The sequence below is a fragment of the Heteronotia binoei genome, chromosome 21 (genome assembly GCF_032191835.1).
Source record: "Heteronotia binoei isolate CCM8104 ecotype False Entrance Well chromosome 21, APGP_CSIRO_Hbin_v1, whole genome shotgun sequence".
NCBI classification, from domain to species: domain Eukaryota; kingdom Metazoa; phylum Chordata; class Lepidosauria; order Squamata; family Gekkonidae; genus Heteronotia; species Heteronotia binoei.
The window spans coordinates 137,855,834-137,878,824 of record NC_083243.1 but is presented as its reverse complement, the minus strand read 5'-3'; the positions used below and the strand labels follow the sequence as shown (position 1 = coordinate 137,878,824).

Below are 22,991 nucleotides of genomic sequence, written 5' to 3'. Positions count from 1 at the left end.
GCTATTTTTGCATATGCTGATTGAAAAATATGGCAAGCAAATGAGAAGAAACAAAAGAAAGTGGCAATGAAGTCTGCAATGGAAGGGCAATATCAAAATACTACTGTATTGTGTCTGAAAAAAAAAAAGCGAGGGCTGCTTCTGAAATGAAGAGGAGAAATCTAATCTTTCTGTTCCTCTTTGGTGTTGCTCTGCAGTATGAAGTCTGAAATATTCCAAAGCTCTAGGGTAGACAGCTTCTCTGTTATAGTGGATATTTAAGCAATACATTGTACATTTCTGTGGGTTCAGCTTCTTGAAGTCCATGGTTTCCTCCACAGCTCCTGCAGAGTGGTTTACCCAAACTGCATGGAGAGGGTTTATCTGACTGTTCTTGGCCACTCAGCACAAACTCTTGTGCAAATATGTGTTGGCTAATTTATATGTGACATGCAGACAACAAAGGTTCCCTACCACTGGGCTATTCATATGTGAATAATTTAAATGTGCTTTTGCTTTTCAATGTGGGAAGAACAATGTGGGGGCCCTAGCATTTTCAATAAGGAAGAATAAGCTGTCAGAGAATTGCTATAAATACAGTTTTTACATCATGATGGTAAAGATAAATATGCACCTGTAGTATTATTGAACCAGCATTATTGAAATAATTCCTTGGCACAGTTTTATAATCACAGAGGCACTGCTTTGGATATTCTGAAACTGGATCCAAATAGATAGTTAAGTTTGCAATGTCATGTATGCATGCATCCCATGTATTTACAGGGAATATTTCTATGACCATGGTATATCCACAGAGATGTCTATAATTTCCAAGTTACAGGATTTCACAATGATGTCACTAGTTTTATGCATTAAGGGCTAGCTGGAGCAACTCTCAGCATTCTGTTGTGAGGAAATATTTATAAAATATATTTCTTGCACCAGCAAGACTAATAAGCAAACCACACTGCAAAAATGATAACTAATATACACAATTTATATCTTTTCTTAAAAAATCAAATCAAAGTTGATTTTACATTTATCTCAGAGTGCGTTATTTAAAAAGCCTCCGGTTTTGCTAACAAGGGTGAACATTACAGGCTCTTAATTCCTTCTTATCTTTGCAACTGGTGATCTGAGTGCTTTTGAATCTCTTCTTTACTGTCATGAACCGCTCCTGGATTCCACCCCCACATAGTTTGGTACATTCTGACCAAGCAGTCCATGGTTTCATCTTACAGCCTAAAAATAAAAAGAGATTTGCTTTGAGGATCAATTGACATTGCTCAGAATTGTATTTTGAATGTAGAGAGAGAATCACTGATATGTTTTGATTAATGAGATATGTCTTTTAATTCCTTATACTTATTACTGATGGTTTACTTCAGCTCCTCTCCAAACTTTTAAAATCTCATGGTTAGATAAACATATGTTAAGACCTGTACAGACTAGACTGCATATTTCCTTGGGCTATGGATTATTCCTATAGGAATTCCTTAGCATGAATAATTTAATGCAGCTGTCTGTGAGGCATAGATCTCAGCTACAGCTAACACATTCTGAATCATAGACATTGCCCATGTGAATGGATTAGTTTTGCCTAATACACAAAGTGACTATTGTTTTCTAACAGAGGATGACTTCCAGCGGCATCTGGATTTTGGCGGTACTGATGTTGTTAGACCTATCTGTTGCATTCAATACAGTTGACCATTGGGTACTGATCTGCCGCCTCGCCGATGCGGGGATTCAGGGATTGGCCTTGCAATGGCTTTCCTCTTTCCTAGATGGTCAGGGACAAAGGGTGGCAATTGAGGGAGAACTGTCCCAGAGGCACATACTTAATTGTGGGGTGCCTCAGGGGGTGGTGCTCTTCCCAATGTTGTTTAACATCTACATGCGCCCCCTTGCCCGGATTGCCTGGAGGTAGGGGTTGGGTTGCCGTCAGTATGCTGATGACACCCAGCTCTATCTACTGATGGACAACTGGCCTGACTATGTCCCAGAAAATCTAGATCTGGCATTGCAAGCCATAGCAGGATGGCTTAGACTGAGTTGATTGAAGTTGAACCCAGCAAAGACAGAGGTCCTTTGCCTGACTTGCGACAGTCTGGGCAGGGAAATCCCCTTACCAGCATTTGATGATGCGCCATGGACAATGGCGCACAAGGTCAAAAGCTTGGGGGTGCTGCTGGAGCCTGCCCTGACAATGGAAGCCCAGATAGCAGCCACTGCTAAATCCACTTTTTTTCATCTTAGGTGGGTGAAGCAGTAGGTCCCCTTCCTGGAACGCAGCGACCTGGCAATGGTGATCCATGCAATGGTCACCTCGAGGTTGGACTACTGTAATGCCCTCTACTTGGGGCTGCCCTTGTGCCGAACCCGGAAACTACAGCTAATGCAGAACAGGGAAGCCAAGCTGTTATCGGGGCTTCCCAGGTGGGAGCACATATAGCCGGGACTGCGGGAACTGCACTGGCTGCCAATAGTATACCGGATTCACTACAAGGTACTGGTTATTACCTTTAAAGCCCTATATGGCCTAGGACCTGCCTACCTTAGGGACCATCTCTCCCCACACGTTCCCCAGAGGGTACTTCGATCTGTATCTCAAAACCTATTGGTAATCCCCGGGCCAAAGGAGGCCAAACTAAAGATCACCAGAGAGAGGGCCTTCTTGATTGCCACCCCCTGCTGGTGGAATCAACTGCCAGAGGAAGTGAGGGCCTTGCAGAACCTTGCCCAGTTCTGCAAAGCCTGCAAGACTGCTCTCTTCCGGTTGACTTTCAATTGACGCAGAGCCTATATCGCAGGAAACTGAAGAAATACCGTTGCCACTGAAAACATATAACACCAAAGAGATTAGCACCAAATTAAATTTTGACTGTTTTAACTACAGAATGTGCAATTTTATAATATGTATTGATTTTAATTGTTTGTTGTGATTTTATACTGTGAGCCGCCCTGAGCCTGCTTTGGCGGAGAGGGCGGGATATAAATCAAATAAATAAATAAATAACCTAGCTTTTTATTATCTAAGTCTTGTGACTGGATCAATAACATGTATTAGTAGAGTGGATTTTGCTGGTGGCTAGAAGGCTTTGAAAAATCATGATTAATTTTTGGGAAAGATCTAAAATGAACTTTTAAAAAATTACTCTCTACATGCTTTATTCTAATTTCATTTTGCAATACACTTACTATAAACAAGCCAAGTTCATTTAAAGCACTTAGCATTCCAGTGATCTATCACTCAGGAAAACTTAGTATTATAGTGATGGGAACCAGTTTGTTTCTGTTTTAACCATAGTCTGTGGTTATACAACTTGTCTGAAGCAATGTGCACTGCACATACCTGGAAATTGCTCACCATCAACATCTTCTTTTGCTTGCTCACTTCTCCTTTTCTCCCGAGGCTCTTTCCAGCGCCTTTTCTCAATATTGGGATTTCTCAAGCATTTCCTTATTCGGCATTTTTTGCGCTGTACTGTTTCTAGGCATGGCGCTCCTCCAAACTGGGGCTCCATTTCAATCATTCTTGTCCTGATCATATGGCCTTTTCCACAAGACTTATTGCATTCTGACCATTGGGACCACTCAGTTAGTTCACAGTCAATAGCTGCACAGAAAGAAACAGGAATAATATTAGAGTGAACATGACTAATGAAATGCAGATAAAGACAAATGATGAATCTGCCTGTTTTTAGTGCATCTGCTAGCATATGAACATTTCTTGTTGATCTCATGGCAAATTTCACAGTGAAACATTCAAAAGCTGAATCAAACAGTCATAGAATACTACTAGATTTGAGTAGCAAATCTTTCTTTTCTTGTTAAAAGCTAGAACACCTTAATTTTACTTTGAGTCAATTCAGAGTACTCTGGCTGGAACTCTGAATGTGAAAAGGGCACTCCAATATAGGCCCCAGTGCTGATTTTCTTTTACTACTGCAGAGTTGGCACAATCTGTCCTATTTTACCAGTACAGAATTGCATAAAGGGAAATAGGTTCTATACCAGGAATTATTATGGAACTCTTGCACTTCTTTTATTTGATGTCTGTTGCAAGATGCTTGACACTTTCCTTGAGTGGAATGATAATAGCAGCCTATCAAAGAATTACATACAGGGCTTTGGGCACCCGAGGTTTGCTATATAAACATCATTTTAAGTACTTCTCAGCAGTAGTTAAGACATCTTAAAGTTTCACATTGTTCATCACCTATGGTCTCTAGAGGGAAATTGATTATTCTTAGTATGGAATGGTGTTTTGTTAATTACACAGTCTCCTGTGTTGATACAAGGTTCCCATCATGTTAACAGTACAATCCTAAGCAATGCTGCATCCATCTAAGCCCACTGACTTTAAGGGCTTATATGGACTGGATGTTTAGGATCCAGTCCTAAACTGTTTAGGACTGGATGATCAGACTAACAGTTTGTTTGACGGGGTTGCCTGGCAACCAGTGGGGAATGCGGAGGTGGAATTACCAGGAATGGCTACTTACCAGGACTTACCAGCAGCTACTTACCAGGAATTACCAGGAATAAGAGGAAGGCCCAGACTACATTGCCAGCAACATAATGACATGACGTGTACAGGAAGTGACATCATCATGGTGTGATGTTGCAGCAATGTCCTGACATTTGGGCAAAAGCTTTATGGTAAAATTGTTTTCTACCATAGAGTTTTAGTCCAAATACCAGAGTGCTGCCCCAACATTGCTGATGTGGTGGTGTCACTTCTGGAACATGCTGGAACTGATGTTGCTACAGTGCCAGTGACAAAGTCTGGGCCTCCTTCCTGTTCCTGGTAAGTACCCATAGTAAGTCCACAACCCTCCCCTGAAGCTATGAATCTTAGTGAGAAGTGCCTTGTCATGATTGGTGCTTAGAGAAAGCCTGGAAGGTGAAAGGTTCTGAATTTCCGGATACCTCGTTTAACTCTTATGCAGTAAAAATAGAAGTTTCCTGCACATCTAAGAATCTACATTGACCAACTGACGTTCACTCTTTCCCCTTGGCGTTCTTAAGGTGGTCCTTCGTTCTATTTGCTTCACGGGAGACTGAACCTGCATCTTCTATGAAATTGACTTAAGAAAAAGGGAAATGCCTCTGGACTTTTTTTTTTTTAAAGTCATTAGGCGTTTGGCTCTTCTCCTGCTGATGTTTCATTTGCTATATATTTTGATAAGGCTAGTTATATTTTTGTGTTAGAGTAACTTTATTTGTGTTAGCTTTCAGAAGCACAATTGAAACTAATTTATACATGAAAGCGTTGCTTTGTATCCAGCCAGGGGGGTGGCAACCCTATGTTTGAGCAAGTGGAACTTAAATTGGCCAGGTAATAGGAAAAAGGGGATGGGCAGAGTTAAATTAACCTCTAAGCATCAAACAGCTAAACTTACGGCACTCTGGTAGCATGCATTTCTCCACTTGTTCCAGTTCCTCATTGCAGTCTCCAAGCTCAGCAGCAGATTTCAGCATCCTCTGTCGTGTTCTCATTCCCTTCCCACACGTTACACTACAGTCACTCCACTCAGACCAAGGGGACAGCATACAAGGTATAGTATCTAGTTCAGAGGAAAGAAATGTTTGTGTGTGTGTGTCTAGCTCACACACAGCAACAATTTAGAAATACTATCCAAGCAACAGGGGATTGGAAATGCTTTCTGAAAACTGGACTGGCATAGTGGGAAGAACTTGCTCAAGAAGAATACACTTATAGCAAAACCACTTAATTTGCTGCTGTCAGATATTCCCAGAAACACAGTACAGTTTTTCTGGGGGTATAAGGCATGAAAAGATTAATAAATGGAAAATAGTAATTATAAATGAATTTTCACTTTCTCACTGCACTATTACAAAGTCTGAGTCCATGCACATGAAGGCTTATACCCAGAATTAAACTTTGTTGGTCTTAAAGGTGCTACTCGACTCAAACTTTGCTCTATTGCTTCAGACCATCACGGCTACCCACCTGAACCCACTCCACTACTGGAATTTAAATAAGCTACTTTAATTTAAATAAACTCCATCTTCACTAAGCTCTGCTTTCTGTCCTTTCTTGCTAGGATTAGAGGTGGGGTGTGCCAATGCAGTAGAATGAGGTAGTAGAATCTAGATATGGTATCACAGAGTAGACTATACTGATTCAGTTCCAGATGTGGCGTTCCTACCATAGCACACAATCCTCCATTCACAGGAAGTCAAAAGACGTATGATTTGAATCTCCCAGAGCTGCTGCCTCCCTTAGTCTAGCTAATTTCATTAAGGAATGCCATCAGGTCTTCCCTTTGTGCCTATTATGCATGGGTATTTTGCCTTGCTTCACCATGCGTGTCATCAAGTTTTCTTTTTTGTTTTGCATTGGTCTGCCTTCAGAGCTCAGTTTGCTTTCCAGTCACTGTCTCCGTGGGTCTTCTGAGAGTGCTTTTGTGCTGGTTTTTCTCTTGCTTCACTTAAAATCCAAAGCAAACCAAAGAGCAGAATGCAAATGTCAGCATTTTCTTCCCTGAACTCCCCCAACCCTTGACATCAACCTCATCACCCACTGTGATTTTTTTTCTGCCCATCCAATCTTTTTTTTTTTAAATCACATTTATAGGTGGCTTTGGTCAGTTTATTTACTTCTTCTGAATCCCAGGACACAATGGGGAGAAGGAAGAAGCAAAAACAAAAAAATATATTAAAAAACTGGGAGGCAGAAAGAAGTGACTGGAAGAACTTTCTTCCCCACCTAGGATGGCACTGTTTCTGTTTTCCTTTGGGCAGTGGCAGGGCAGCCAATCACCCTCAATGTCCTTCAGAGGCTGCCTTTTCCTCAACTGTCATCATTACTGTCCTTCTTCTACTCCATGGAGTTTGGCTGACTGAGGTGAATGGCAGCTGGGGTGCTCCCTTTCCTTCCCTCCTCTCCTCTGTCAAAACTTTAGAGTGCACACACAGCATTCAAATTCAAGCTGCACAACTCGACAAGTGAAAATCAGCAATAAGCTATGAGTGCATAATAGGCCTAATCAGGAGGCTTAAGCCTTCCATCACTGATTGGCTTCAGCATTCAGACTTTCTAGCTCCTAGAACCTGCCTACTCTAGGTTCTGAGTGCTTAACAGGATCTTAGATGGGATGTTATTGTTGAATGCTCTGCCAATTCAGGCAAAACAAAAATCCCTCCTGTAAATTAAAACACACACACACACTAATATAGCAGAATGCAGCAAGACCTTATTTGCATAACCTTGTGAGAAGAATGAGCACTTCCAAAACAAGCAGTGGACAAAGGTTAACAGTAGGGACTGGCTGCTTCCAGACTTACATTATTTAAAGCCTTTCAAGATTTTGGACCCACATAACTGATGCGCAGCTTCTTGCTGTATGGATCCATGCACTAATTTAGCATCTTCTGAACCATTTGACACCTCTGCAGCAAGGTCTTGTTCCTTATCTGTTATGGCTTCAGTTTTATAGATGGCGCTTCCAGATGAAGTTAGGAGAGCTCTTTCACTAACAATCTTCCTCAGGGTGTGAGCAGCAGTCCTATTTTCCAGAGTGTTTTTCAGACTAATATGTGTGTTGGAGGCATGATTTAAAGCAACTAGAAATTTCTGTGGTAATGCTAATTTGTATTGGAATTGATGTTACTTATTAGAAATTATTTTAATTGGTCATGTGATGAGCAGCTGTATTTTAATATGTATTTTTAAAATTGCTTTGAACAAAGTAGGAACATAACTTCAAAAATAAAATAAGTAGACTAATACTTGTAAAACTTCCCTGTTAGATTGCTTACTAAATGCAACCAAGATAGTAAACATTTACAAGTGGCCCTTCTTTCAAAAAGTGACTTTGGGGTAGTGTTGAACTGAGGGGGGAGGGGCAATTTTTGCTTCTTGCAAAAAGTGTCTTTTCACACTTTGGCCAAAAAGCAGTTGTTGAATGAAGAGAGAACTCATCACCATTTTGAAGGCAATATATTCCTTACACAACAAATCAGACAAACAATTATTGTTTGCAGGCATGACCAAACATGTGGAAGAGTGCACAGTAGGCTATTCCCCCTACATGGGGTGGGGGTGGGGATTTCTTTCCTCCTTAATGGCAACTCCTACATGGGAAATCTAGACTCACAAAAATTCAGCACAGTGCTAATACTGGGTTCTGCTAATGTTTGGCATCTGGTAGATTTTTGGCAGGCCCTTGACAGATTACTGTTGCACATGATCACAAATAGACTGACACAAACACATGCACACACTGAAAAATCGCAGATACTTACGGCACTCGGGCATCATGCATTTCTCTGCTTCTGTGATTTCTGCCTTGCACATGGATCCATCAGCAGGAGTCATCTTGATCATTCGATGCCGTTTCTTCATTCCCATGCCACAGCTGGCACTGCACTCATCCCACTCCCCCCATTCTGTCACCAAGCAACTGCTAGGAGCTAGTCATCATATAAAGGCAGAAGATTATTATTATTATTATTATTATTATTATTATTATTATTATTATTATTATTATTATTATTATTATTATTATTATTATTATTATTATTATTATTCACACATCCTGGCCAAGAGCAGGCTCTGGGTGAAGTACAACAGATAAAACAATACAAATCAATAAAATTCCAATTAAAACATTTCAAGAAGCTGAGCCAATAAAACTCTAAAAACCCATGATGGCATCCCATTAGTTAAGTTCTCCTTTCAAACTATGAGAGCATACCGGGGGGGGGGGGGAGTGCAATTTCTGAAGGTGGGTGGACAAAAAAAGAAGGAAAAGTGCCAGCCACTGCTGTCCTTAATCAAAAGCTTGGTGGAACATCTCTGCCTTACAGACCCTGCAGAACTGTATAAGGACCTGCAGGGTCTGGTTGTCATCTGACAGAGAGTTTCACCAGGTTGGGGCCAGGACAGAAAAAGTCCTGGCCTTAGTTGAGGACAGCTGGGCCTCCTTAGGATCGGGGATCACCAGCAGATTACTACTAGAAGAGTGTAACGCTCAACCAGGGACATAGTGGAGGAGATGGTCCTGCAGATACATGGGTCCCAGACCGCTCAGGGCCCTAAAGGTCAAACCCAAGATCTTGAATCTGACTTGGTACTCAACCTTAAGTCAGTGTAGCAGGTGCAGCACAGGTTGTAGATGTGTTGTCTGTGGCATTCCCGGCAGGTCTCGTGCCACAGCATTCTGGACCCATAGGAGTTTCCAGGCCAGTCTCAAGGGTAGGTCAGCGTAGAGTGAGTTACTGTAGGCTAATCCGGAGGTGATCATCACATGGATTACAGTGGCCAGGTCTGAATGGGGCAGAAGGGAAGCTAATTGCTGGGCTTGGCATAGATGAAAAAATGGCACCTTGCCAATATGCATAACCTAGGCCTCCATTGAGACAGCAGTATCCAGTGTCACACCCAGGCTCTTAACAAATGGTGCCGGTGTAAGTGGTGTCCCATCAAGTGTCGGTAATCTGTACTCCAGCTCCAGCCCTGTTCCTCCTAGCCACATAATCTCCTTCTTTGATGGGTTCAGCTTCAATCTGCTCTTCCTTAGCCAGCCCATAACAGCTTCTAGACCACAAACCAATTGCCCTTTCATCACACACCCTCCAGCCTATAAATAGCAGCTCTCCAGCAGCCCTGGCCCCACTCAATGCACAGCAGCCGAGAAGGTCAGAGCGCCTGCTCCGGCTGCAATGCCACTGAGGATGTTCTCCGCAGCTGAGAACGAAACATCTGGAAGGAAAACTTTCTCCAGTAGAACACGGCACTTCAGCCCGAAAGATTCTACAAACCCTAATGAGCTTCTAGACCCTTGGCTAGATTTTGCAGAACACTGGCTGACTGGTTGCCCAGTAACAGATATAGCTGGGTGTAATCCACAAGCCCAAAACTCCATGCCCGCTGGTTGTTTAACAACATTGGAGAAAGAAGTGCCCCTTGAGGAACTCCACATACTAGGGGGAACCTAGTGGACACCCCCTCACCCTGTGCTATCCTCTGTTTCCAACTGTGGAGAAAGGAGGAAAGCCATTGAAGGGCTACCCCATGTATTCCAGTGTTGGCCAGGTAGTGAGCCAACAGATCATAGTTGACTGTTTTGAATGCTATTGTGAGATCTAATAGGAACAGCAGTGCCAACCCATCTCAATCCATCTGCCTACAAAGATCGTCTGTCAGAGTGACCAGTACAGTCTCCATCCCATGGCCTGGGCAGAAGCCTGATTGGAAAGGATCTAGTGCAGATGTATCCTTCAGGAAATCCTGGAGCAGTTCAACTACTGCTCTCTCAATTAACTTACATAGAAATGGTATATTCAAGATAGGGTGGTAATTGGCTGGATCTAAAGGATCCAGAGATGGCTTTTTCAAGAGCAGTACAACCACTGCTTCCTTGATGACCTCCAGAAATTCCCCTGTCTCCAAGGATAGGTTGATAACCTCCTTCATAGAGCCTTGTATCCCCTCATTGCCAGCCTTGACCAGCCAAGAGGGACATGGGTCAAGTAAACTTGTGGTCAGTCTGATAGCACTCAGGACCCTGTCAACATCAGAAGAGAGCAGGCTGAAAGAATCACAGACTGAACCCAAAGATGGCCAAGGGGCTTCCAGTTCATTTACTGTATCAGCACTGGCAGTTAAGTTGTGACAGAGCAACATGACTTTATCCACAAAAAATGAGCATAAATGCCTCTGAACTAATGTCCAAATTCCTAGATCCAAATTACCCTAAATAACTGTGCTCTGCATGAACCAGTGGATGCAATGGAGGCTGAATAGAATTCCCTCTTTTCATCCTTCACCGCTACCTCATAGGATTTCATAAATGCCTTCTGAGATGTTTGTGATGCTTCCTCATAAGCACGCTGCCAAACTCGCCCTAGTTGTCTAAGCTCCTGCTTCATCCCCCTAAGTTCCAGGAGGATGTTTTTCCATGGGAGTGAAGAGGGCATTGGGGAGTGACCTCATCAATGGCTTCAGTGAGACGGGACCATTCAAATAGCATTTTTCCTAAAGAGAAGTTTACTTAATGTTTTATAACAATTAAGAGTTTTCATGAGTAAATCAAATACTTACAGCATTCCTCATTTACAATACATTTCTCTGTTTCTTCAGTAGGCACTTTGCACATAGAACCATCTTCAGGGAACTGCTTCACATATCTTTCTCTTGATCGCATTCCCATGCCGCAGGACACACTGCAAGGGGACCATGTTATCCACTCAGACATCATGCATGTAGAACCATCTGAAACACCAGAAACAATTCCCACTTGTTTCTTGAATTCAGTTAAGCCAAGAAATGAAGCATACCTGGATCCCATCTCCCCTCTTTTTTACCTTCATCACTGCAGCCTGGACCCATACATGGCTGAAAGTCCTGAGTTTCTGGACAAGGCACGCTGAGGTCCAACTGAGCTTTCAGCATTCTCTGCCTCATTCGTTTGCCTTTTTCACAGGTGGAAGAACTACAGGCTGACCATGGGGACCAGTTTGAATAGATGCAGGTTTCTGGAGTGTCATCTAAAAAAACAAACATGGACATAATTAATCTGCAGAATTTATTGCCAGAAGATATTACAATGTATGTTATGGGCTGTTAAGTTGCATCTGACTTCCCATGGATCTGACCTCCAAAATGCTGTATCACTAACTACCTTGCTCAGGTCTTGCAAACCAAATATTACATACTGATATTACAATAGCCACCATGAAAATTGGCTTTCAAAGCAACAAATAGAAACTCAGAAAGAATCAAAGTAGAGTTCTTCCCTGATACTCTTTTGATTGTCCACTCTGCCTTCTTCATGTTTGTCACGCTTTTTTCTTTATTAATAGTCTTCCATCACTTTCTGTTATACATTTTCGTTTATGCCCAGAACTGGTTTTTCAACATCCTGCCATTCACACTCTTAAGAGAGTTATACATATGCACTTGTGCATAGTCTCACACATACAAGTACACATTCTGTTACCTAGCCCAATGGCCCTAATTAATGTCAGCTATGGGTGCACCCCCCCAAAAAAAATCTTTGGCTTACACAAATATGGGGGCATGGCAGCATCCTACACAACGTCTCAGAATTTAAAAGTATCAGAAGTATGGGAGCACAATGCCCCAGTCACATTTTGCCAGAATGAGAGTAAACATATATTTTTCTTTGTTTCCATCAAAACTAGAACTCCTGATCAATACAGTCTTGATTGAAGGCATTCTCTAAATTGGAACTGATCAAAGAACCTTTTTTTAAACCTTTAGAAGTTAGTCAAGCCTTCTTGGCTTAAAGAAAAATAAAGCTATTGGAATTTCCTTTGCAAATGCAAACCCTGTAACAATAGATTCAATCCAGGAAAGGCCATTTGGTCCTCTGTATTAACAGCTTATCCATGTCAGTCTTAACTGAAATGGAAGTGGAGCAACGGGAGCCTCTCTGCACTGCCGCGCATGCCCTCCACACGCTCTGGCTTTTCCCATGGGAGCAGCAGAAGGGGGTGGGTGGGTACAACGGAGGAGGCTTCCAGGGCCTCTCTTCCCGGGTGATATCAATCGCCCTGGAGGCGGGAGGGAGGGCCCATCCTAGCACCCCCTCCCCACCTAATGGATGGGCCACCTCTGCACAGAGGAACAAATCAGCAAGGCTTCTGCAAAGGGAAGTCCTAAATCACCAACCTTTTGGAGCTCTTTGAGAAGGTGAACAAGCATGAAAATAATGGTGACATTATATATTTGGACTTTCAAAAGGCTTTTTACAAATTACTTCACCAAGGACTGCTGAGTAAACTAAGCAGTCATGGCATAAAAGAATGGGTTCTCCTATGATTTAAAAATTGGTTAAATTACAGGAAGCAAAAAGTAGGAATAAATGTATAGTTGTCCCAATGGAGGGAAATAAGCAAAAAGTAGTACAAACAACAACATTGTTTATTTAAACAATCAATAGTATAACAAAAGTGTGACATTTCAGGGTTTTCATTTCTAAAATATTGCTTTCAATTGTCTTTTACACCTTTAAATGCCCATTTCATGCTGTTCTGGAGGCATTTTGGCTAGGAAAGAGTTCAGCATTTTGATTTCTAAAAATTGTTCTCAATTGTCTTAAGCACTCTCCACTGTTTTCTGCAGACTACTACTGCTGTTGCTGCTGCTGCTACTTGGAACAAAAACAGCAACAGCAACAGGAACAACAATAGGATTTTGATCACAAATGGGAGCTGCAGTTTGGAGTTACATCAGACGTAAAACAAAGTGGAAATTCAATTAAGACCAACAAAGTTTTATTCAAGGTATAAGCTTTTGTGTGCGCACATGCTTCTTCAGATATACTGAAATGGAAGTTGCTGGTCCATACATATAGGTAGAGAAGAAGAAAAAAAGAATAGACCGTTTTCGCACACAGCTTACCTCACAGTCACAATCCTGTTCCCTCCACAACGTCTGGTCGGATTTCCCACCATCTGGGCCGAAGTTACAGGAAGTGCCGCAGCTTTTGCGTAGCAAACGTAAGCCGCTAAAACCCAGTTTACGTTTGCTACACAAAAGCCGCAGCACTTCCTGTAACTCCGGCGCAGATGGTGGGAAATCCGACAGACGCTGCAGAGGGAACAGGATTGTGACTGCGAGGTAAGCTGTGTGCAAAAACGGTAATAGATTGAATTTATACCCTGCTTTTCACTACCTGAAGGAGTCTCAGGGAGGTTTACAATCTTCTTTCCCTTCCCTTCCCTTCCCCACAACAGACACCCTGTGAGGTAGGTGGAAATGAGGAGAGCTCTCTGAGCACTCTCTTGAGCAGAACAACTCTGAGAGAGTTATGACTGACCCAAGGCCGTTCTAGCAGTTGCATGTGGAAAAGTGGAGAATCAACCTGGTTCTCCCAAATAAGAGTCCACGCACTTAACCACTGTGCCAGACTGGCTCTCCAGGATAATAAAGTTGGAATAACATGCTTAGTTTGTATAGTCATCATTTGTTAGGGTTCAATTCCTGGGGAAATATAGCGAAATATATAAATATATCAAAATCCGAGATTGATAGGCAAATGATAGGCAAATGCTAGAAGCACGCTTCATCAGACAATAGCATGGAATGGCAAACAGTCCTAAATATAGAGAGAGTGGGCAGTGAATTACTATACAAAATCATGGAAATGTTTGTTAGCAGATTAAAAGAAGCACAATTTTGGGTCTGGTGATTGTTAGTGTGCTTCTAGCAGACAAAAGCTTATGTTCTGTATAAAACTTTGTTGGTCTTAAAGGTGAAACTGGACTCCTACTTTGTTCTATTGCTTCAGACCAACACAGCTGCCCACTTGGATATTTCTAATGTAAATAAACTTTTAATCACATACTTAAAAGAGCCCCGTGGTGCAGAGTGGTAAAGCTGCAGTACTGCAGTCGGAGTCCTCTGTTCATGACCTGAGTTCAATCCCAGTAGAAACTGGTTTTCAGGTAGCTGGCTCCAGGTTGACTCAACCTTCCATCCTTCTGAGGTCGGTAAAATGAGTACCCAGCTTGCTGGGGGGAGAGTGTAGATGACCAGGGAAGGCAATGGCCAACCATCCCGTAAAAAGTCTGCCATGAAAATGTTGTGAAAGTGATGTCACCCCAGAGTCGAAAACGACTGCTGCTTGCACATGGGACTACCTTTTGTGGGGTTTTTTTTTGCTTTTTAAGATCAAGAGAAGTAGAGTTGCCAGGTCCCTCCTGGAGCAGAAGTGAAGCCTGATAGAGCAGAAGGGAGGCCCAGCCAACACGGCAGTGATGTGTCTATGTCACTTCTGATGTGACTCAGGAGTGATATTATCATGCAGCAACATCAGGACAACATTCTGGTATTTGGGCAAAACCTCTATGGTAAATTTGGCTTCTACAATAGAAGTTTTGACCAAATTCCAGAGCATCACCACAACATCACCGATGTGATGATGTCACTTCTGCATCATGTTGGAAGTGATGTAGACATGTTCCTGTAATGTCAACTGGTCTTTGCTCTTTTTCCAGGTAAGTCCAACCCTCTGAGCACCTGATTGGCAGAAGGGTGGTGAAACCTGGTGACGGAGGACTCCTGCCTCCTCCGGGGGATGGGGAGCTGCATGAAGATACACATCACAACTAGCCCACAGTAATGAGTTCCCTTGTCCTCAGACAGCCTTGTTGATAGTCAAACATTCTCCAGCATGAATTAATGTCTAGCTGCTGGTAATTATTTCCTGTACTGTTTCCCTGTACTTTGAAGAATTAAAGATATACCAGCAGTGCATACATGGATAAACTCCTATGTAGGGGTATGCAAAGAAAAAAAATCGGAAAAATTCAGATTCAGGGGTATTTGAAGAAATAGGTTGAAGAAAGAAGCATTCCTATGAAGTCCTGGGGATTCTTGGATCTCGAGTATTTTTGCAGTGACTGGTCTCTCAGCTTTATTATCATAGATAGGAATGCTTCTTTCTTCAGATGTGTGCCATGCCAGAACATAGAATAAGTATAGCGCAGTGACAGGTTTCCAAGTTACTTGCTTTTAAAATAAGACTAGAGGTGATATCCATGCAACTTATTGCCACATCAGGTTCCCCTTGAGCAGCTTTGTTTTTTCATCAGCTTCTTTTACAACCCAAGTGCCCCAGTTTCAGTGACAAACAACAAGTAGAGTGTTGAGGCATTCCACAGAGGTATTTCTTCTGTAGGGCTGTGGTTCAGTAGGCAGATGCTTGACATGCAGGAAGTTCATGTCCCATTTCTGCTGCATGGCAGTAGTGCATTCAATGCACTGGTTCTGTGCAGCAGTCCTTGCAGAGAGCCTGCACTTCAATGTTTGAATGGGAGAGATTCTTTAGTTTGATCTAATGTACTGTTTGTGCCAGTGGCAGCAGCATGGTGGCACTGGTTTTGCTCAGGGACATGGCACTGACAGTGAGGGAGAGGCCCCTGCAGCTGCTCTGCAGATGTGGGGGCTCTCCCTCAAGCCCTCTGCTCCCCAGAATCAGTTTCCCCACTGTTATTTCAGTGGTAAAACTGACTGTTTGCTTTTTCCCCACCATTGGGAGAAATGGGCCTTTTTTGGTGCCCCTAGAATGGGAACCCCTGGTCCAATCTTTTTGAAACTTGGGGGTTATGTAGAGAATAGGCACTTGCAGCTGCCCTGCAAATCTGTGGCCTCTACCTCAAACCCCCTGCCCCCCAGCTGCACGTCATTATATCCTATTTTGCTATTGACTTCAATGGCCCATAGGGAATAATGGAGAGATAGGGGCACCCTCTTTGGGTGCCCACAGAACTGGACCCCTTGTTTCAATCCTTTTGAAACTTGGGAGTTCTGTAGAAGAGAGTCTCCTGAAGCTTTCCTGAAAATTTGGAGCCTCTACCTCAAACCCCCTGCCCCCCAGATGCACTTAAGTATACCCTATTTTGCCATTGATTTCCATGGCCCATAGCGTATAATGGGGCCAAATGGCCGCCGAATTTTGGCGGCAATTCGCAACTGCAGTATACGGCTCCTGAATCAGATCAGAGAATCTGATTTGGCTCTATACTGTTTTAAAACAGCCTAATCAGCTGTTTTCGGGGGTGTATTCGGTTTGGCCAAACCGAATGTACACCCCTACTCCTATGTTGCTGTCGCTCTCCTAACCCATAATCTGGATAAGGCTTTTATGTCAGGTATTTTAAAAAGACTATAAAAAAACCAGTAAAAATGTTTCTGCAATTGTTAAGATAATGTTTAGCAGTAGCATAAAGGGAAAAAAATACGTATAAATGTACTATTGTGATCACATCATAACATTCATTCAAAGGCCATTACTGACAACACAGAAATGGCTTCTATACCAGGAAAAAAAAGCAGACAGAATGAGACTGAAGTGGTGAACTCTCACTTAAAATTCAGAGGGAGAGAAAGGAGTCAGAAAATGAACCATCCCTTTAACTTGAAAAATACACTCCATCATCTTTAGAAAGATAAGACACTAGAACATAGGCGCCAGCTGCTCCTATCCCTCCCCTCATCTGAATTCTTCCAAGGGAAGCAGATTGTCCTTGAAGATGCATAATCATTAATAATAAACATAAATTTAAAAAGCAGCTAGATGGGGGGGAAATATAAGAGCTTGATGAAGACCAACTAGCACAGGAAAACAAAGTTAGTGGGATTAAGTGTCTTTAAAATTAGTACAGTCTAGTTCCCGGCAATCTTCCTGCTGATACTATCACTATGGGTCTTTATCAAGTAATGATTCTGGCTTCTACCACAAATGGCTGAGAATTTTTTTTCTCCTCCCCTTTTTATACTAATGTGGAAGGCATAAAATATAGAGTAGTCACATTGGAGGATAAAACAAAACACAAACACACACAAGAACATTGTAATTAAAAAGTACCTTCATCTTCCGGAGCTTCTGCTGCAAGATCTGCGACAATGTCATCAACATTATCAGGAACAATATTGCACTGTTCTCCCTGCAAAGAAAACATTTAAATTGGCAGAGGAAATAATATAGTTATGGGCATTGGGATGGGAAATCAAGTGCCAAAATATGTACAAACAAGATCTGCGTTCTTGGACTCTCATAATCATAGTAGACCTGTTTGTTTTCACAAGGCCATGTAAGCTTATGCCCCATAAAACATCCTAGCAAGCAAAGGTCTCAGAGTTTATCTTGCTCTTCTGCATGTTGAGGGATACCAAGAGTTCCCCAACGCCCCCCCCCCCAAAAAAAGTATGAGCGAGAACTGGCAAACTAAGATATGAAAGAAAGTTGAAAATGTCATTATTATGATTTAAAATAAATGCTGCTCATGGTGGAAAATATTGGATGTTATGATATGATGTAATATATTGCTTTTAATACATGCAGTCAGAGAGACATGGTTTCCAGATGACAGAAATCAGTTCCCCTGGAGAAAATGACTGCTTTGGATATTGGACTCTGTCATTATGCCCTGTTGAAGTCCCATCCCACCTCCCCCCCCCAAAAAAAATCTCCAGGTATTTCCCAACATGGAGCTGGCAACTCTGTTTGAAAACTCTATTAATGGTCAATAGAACCATATATTCTGGCTCAATAAAACTGAGAAGAGGCAAATAATGTAAACTGGTTTTGATCCCCATTGGGGAGAATGATAAATGAAGTAAACAAATAAACAATGACTGGCATATCTTTGGACCAGATATTTGGCTTGCTATTTCATATCTCTATTTGGCATTTTATACTGGTACCTTCCGTGCAATCCTTTCTATGACAACTCTGGCTACTGACTTAATGGAACCTCCTTCTGGATCATAAAAGGGACTCTGGGGATGATCAAGGCTTGTGAGAGGTCTTATCTTCTCTTGAGGCACTGTTGGTTTGTTGGGCGACTGCAGTCAAAAAGAGAAACATTTACCAGATATAACAGAAGCAAATAATTAGACACATTATACTGAACAATCCAATTACTTTAAGATGTATTATGAGAATTTGCTACCAGAGTATTTTCTGCTACCACAGTAGCCACTGGAACTAAACAGATACATGTGTTAGTAATGTATTGTTCCCCAAAGGCAATGCTAAATTTTGAACTCAAAAAACAAGTGGATGCCTTTGAAACAGTGGCACAATCTTACCCTAGAGCAGCAGTAATTTCTGGCACCTCTGAGGATGGTATGATTGGGGTGAACATTCCACATTGCCTGTTTTTATGTGGAACTTCCCCATATGTATGTTGCACTTTAGTTTCACCAAACATTCAGTTTTGTATTTAAATCATTTATTGTAATATATTGTAATTTATTGTAATATATATGTAATATATCTTCATTTGTCATTAAATATTAGTACACATATATAACATTTTCTCCACCACCCCCCTTTAGTGACCCCCAGCAGTGCATGCCCCCTTATCAAACATCCCTGTATTATTATTTAATCTAAATTGTTATAAGGTGATAAACTTTGTCCATTAGAAAATCTTCCTCCAAACAACTCAAAAGTTATAATCCGTCTTCATTATATTTCTTCTTAGTCATTAGGAATAAGAAAAAAAGGTTATAATCCAATAATCATGTTTTTTAAACTGTAATCCATACATCGTTTCTTTCTTTCTTTCTTTCTTTCTTTCTTTCTTTCTTTCTTTCTTTCTTTCTTTCTTTCTTTCTTTCTTTCTTTCTTTCTTTCTTTCTTTCTTTCTTTCTTTCTTTCTTTATTACTTTGCATTTATATCCCGCCCTCTCCGCAAGCGGACTCAGGGCGGCTTACAGTATCATAAAAACAATCATTCCATAAAACATATAAAACCATAATACATTTATCAGTTTAAAACTATTACGCTATCTCGATCCAGTCTGGCGGTATTGGGTTCTGACTATGACCACCAGCTTCTGTAGGATGTCCGGTGGCAGCTCATTTTCAGTCAACCAGAAATGCCTGTCTAAACAGTTCGGTCTTACAGGCCCTGCGGAACGCCGACAGATCCCGCAGGGCCCTTATAGCTTCTGGGAGGGTGTTCCAGAGTTCTGGTGCTGCCACCGAGAAGGCCCTAGATCTTGTTGCACATAGCCTGGCTTCTTTTGGGCCAGGGGCAGACAGCAGATTTTTTGTCCCTGATCGCAGTGCTCTCTGGGGGATATATGGGGAAAGGCGGTCCCGTAGATAGGCAGGTCCCTGACCATAAAGGGCTTTAAAGGTTAATACCAACACCTTGAAGCGAACTCGGAACACAACAGGCAACCAGTGCAGCTCTCTCAGCACTGGCTGAATGTGCCCCCGTCGTGGTAGCCCCATTAACAGCTGTGCCGCAGCGTTCTGCACTAGTTGTAGTCTCCGGGTTAGCGTCAGGGGTAGCCCCATGTAGAGAGCATTACAGTGATCTATTCTTGAGGTGACCGTAGCATGGATTACCGTCGCTAGGTCGCTGCGGTCCAGGTAAGGGGCCAGCTGCCGTGCTTGCCGAAGATGGAAAAAGGCAGATCTAACAGTGGCTGCCACCTGAGCCTCCATTGTAATTGTTTCTGATATAGTGATGTGAGAAGAAACCATCCATCTTATTTTTCCAATAGTACATATAAGCATGCCATCCAAAGACATTTCCATGTCCTTCTAATGTCAATAACTTTCTATTTGATAATGTCATCCATTCCTTAATCCACACCAGACAAACTGCATCATGGTACAGCTTTAAGTTAGGCAGTTGGAATCCACCTCTTTCTTTCGCATCAGTCAGAATTTTCATTTTAATTCTTAGTTTTTTCCCCAGCCCATACAAATTCTGAAAGTTTCCTTTGCCATCTATCAAATTGTTTATTGTCTTTCACTATTGGGATTGTTTGAAACAGGAACATAATTATCGGTAAAACATTCATCTTAATTGCAGAGATTCTACCCAGCATAGACAGGTTCAGTTTGTTCCATTTAATCATATCTCCATTGATCTTGTGCCAAAGTTTTTCATAATTGTTTTTATACAAATCAATATTATTCGTTGTTATTTCTACACCTAAATATTTTACTTTTGAAGCAATTTCACACTCTGTTAATCGCTGTAGTTCTTCCTGTTTGCTTTTTATCATATTTTTACACAAAATTTTTGATTTTTCTTTATTTATATAAAAACCTGCCAGTTCTCCATATTATTGTATCTTACGAAACAGCAATGGTGTTACATGAGTGGGATTTTCATTTATAAACATCACGTCATCTGCAAATGCTCTGTACTTGTAAGAAAAACCTCTATCTCTTTATCGTCTTGGATTTGAATTAACAAAACCTCTAAAGTCATTATAAATATCAGTGGAGATAGAGGGCAGCCTCATCTTGTTCCTTTATTTACCATCATTTTTTCTGTTAAGTCTGCATTAATGCAGAGCCTTGCTGATTGTTCAGAATATATCGCCTTTACCATTCTAATGAAATTTTCTCCCAGTCTCAATTTCTCCATCACTGCAAACATAAAGTCACAATGCATATTATCAAATGCTTTCTCTGAGTCTGCAAAAAATAATGCTACTTTTTCAGGGTGTTTTTCATAATATTCAATAATATCTATAACTGTCCTTATGTTGTCTCTGATTTGTCTCTTGGGAAGAAATCCTGCTTGTTCTTCTTTAATAGAACTGTTCAAATGCTGTTTAAGGCGTTCTGCTAAGAACCTTGTGTATATTTTATAGTCATTGTTTAGTAATGAAATTGGTCTGTAATTTTTCACATTTGTGGCGTCTCTGTCATCTTTTGGTATCAAAGAGATTACTGCTTCTTTCCATGTACTAGGAACTTTCCCATCTAATCTTACAGTGTTCATCAATGTCTGAAGTTTTGGTAATAGCATCTCAGCAAGAACTTTATATAAAATTTTGCCGTGAAGCCATCTGGACCAGGTGCCTTTCCTAATTTCATAAAGTTGATTGCCTCTTCTATTTCTCCTCTCTCAATTGGTTTATTCAACAGATTCTCCATGTTTTTTGTTAATGAGTTGACCTTAATATTCTGTAGATACTCATCAATTCTTTTTCTACCAACATTTTGGCTTTTAAACAGCTTGGCATAATATTTGTAAAATTCCCTTTTAATGCCTTCATGGTCAACAATGTCTTTTTTTTCCAGATACAATTTTGTTAATTACTTTATTCTCCCTACTTTTTTTCATTTGCCATGCAAGATATTTTCCGGGTTTATTCGCACCTTCAAAAGATTTCTGCTGTAGTCTTTTTAAATTCCATTCCAATTCTTTATTCAGCAAATGGCTCAGTTGGCTTTATAGTATTGTAATTTCTCTTATAATCTTCTTTTTCCCAGGTCATTTTTTAAGCTCTTTCTCTTTTTTGCCAATTTCTTTCTGAATGTCCATCATCTGTTTATTTTTGGATCTTTTATCCTTGTTCAATGTAATCAAAATGCCCCTCATTACTGCTTTATATGCATCCCACACAATTAGAAAATGGGTATCTTCTTTTTCATTTATTTGGAAGAAGCATTTAGTTTCCTTTTTGAGAGAAACCACTATTTCCTGCTTCTGTAGCAAATCCTCATTTATCTGCAATCTTAGAGTCTTTTTCCCTGATTTTGCAGACCACAATATTGGATTATGGTCTGCTCTTATTTTAGGAAATATCTTTGTTTTCTTTGTTAAAAGTCCAACATCTTTTGTGGTCCAAATCATATCAATTGTGGTCTGCTCTTATTTTAGGAAGTATCTCTACTTTTTTCGTTAAAAGTCCAAGATCTTTTGCACCCCAAATCATATCAATTCTTGACCAGGAATTATGCCTTGCTGAGAAATAAGTGTAGTCACGCTCTTTGGGTTTTAATTCCCTCAATATGTCTTCTAAGCTCTCTTGTTTTACCAATTCAAAAAATGATTTTGGTAGTTTCCGTTCATTATTTTTTCCCTCATTCTGTCCAAAGTATTTTTCACTGTCCCATTAAAATCTCCCATTATCATAATTTGATCGTATACCACTTGGTCTAATTGTTGCATTATTTCTTTTTTTAAAAAAAGTCTTTTGCTCCATTTGGAGCATATACTCCCAACAGCAAAGTTCATTTGTAATTCAGTGTCACTTCTACCGCAATATATCGACCATCATCTTTAAAGATTAATTTCAGGTCTAGTTCTTGTTTAATATAAAAACTACCCCCCTTTTTTTTCTTTTTGGCCAATAAAAATAATTCCACGCCTAGTTGTTTATTCCATAAAAAATTGTAATCCATTTGTTTGATGTGTACTTCTTGTAGACAAATTATATTACATTTTTGTTTCCCAATTCAATGAAAAATTGCCCTTCTTTTTTGTGGCGAGTTAAATCCATTTATATTCCAAAATATTAGTTTGTAATCCATAATGATTTTTCTACTTAATCTGATTCCCCAAAGTCTTTATGTTCACTCAGAAATTTTGTCATTTGTTGAGCGGTTAAGATGGTAAATCTTCGTCCTTTAAATTCAAAACTCAGACCTTCTGGAAGTTCCCATCTACATCTTATTTCTTTTTCTCTCAGTTTTTCTGTCAATCTTCTATAAAGTCTCCTGTCACTAATGACTTTCCTT

At 40.9% G+C, this 22,991-nt stretch overlaps 1 protein-coding gene across 2 annotated transcripts in view; it reads right to left on the bottom strand.

Moving 5' to 3' along the window:
* Positions 1-518: 518 nt before the first annotated feature.
* SPON1 (spondin 1) overlaps positions 519-22,991 on the bottom strand; it is a 686,539-nt gene continuing 664,066 nt past the window's right edge. Inside the window, exons 9-16 of one of the 2 annotated variants that reach the window (XM_060261720.1) lie at positions 18,191-18,331; positions 17,352-17,430; positions 11,320-11,502; positions 11,057-11,227; positions 8,257-8,424; positions 5,388-5,552; positions 3,350-3,598; positions 519-1,221 (exon numbers count right to left, since the gene is read on the bottom strand). In XM_060261720.1, the coding sequence (XP_060117703.1) occupies positions 1,058-1,221; positions 3,350-3,598; positions 5,388-5,552; positions 8,257-8,424; positions 11,057-11,227; positions 11,320-11,502; positions 17,352-17,430; positions 18,191-18,331 (1,320 nt within the window). In that variant the 3' untranslated portion in view covers positions 519-1,057. Of the gene's footprint in view, positions 1,222-3,334; positions 3,599-5,387; positions 5,553-8,256; positions 8,425-11,056; positions 11,228-11,319; positions 11,503-17,351; positions 17,431-18,190; positions 18,332-22,991 lie in introns of both variants that reach the window. The other variant, XM_060261719.1, reaches the window with a different exon arrangement.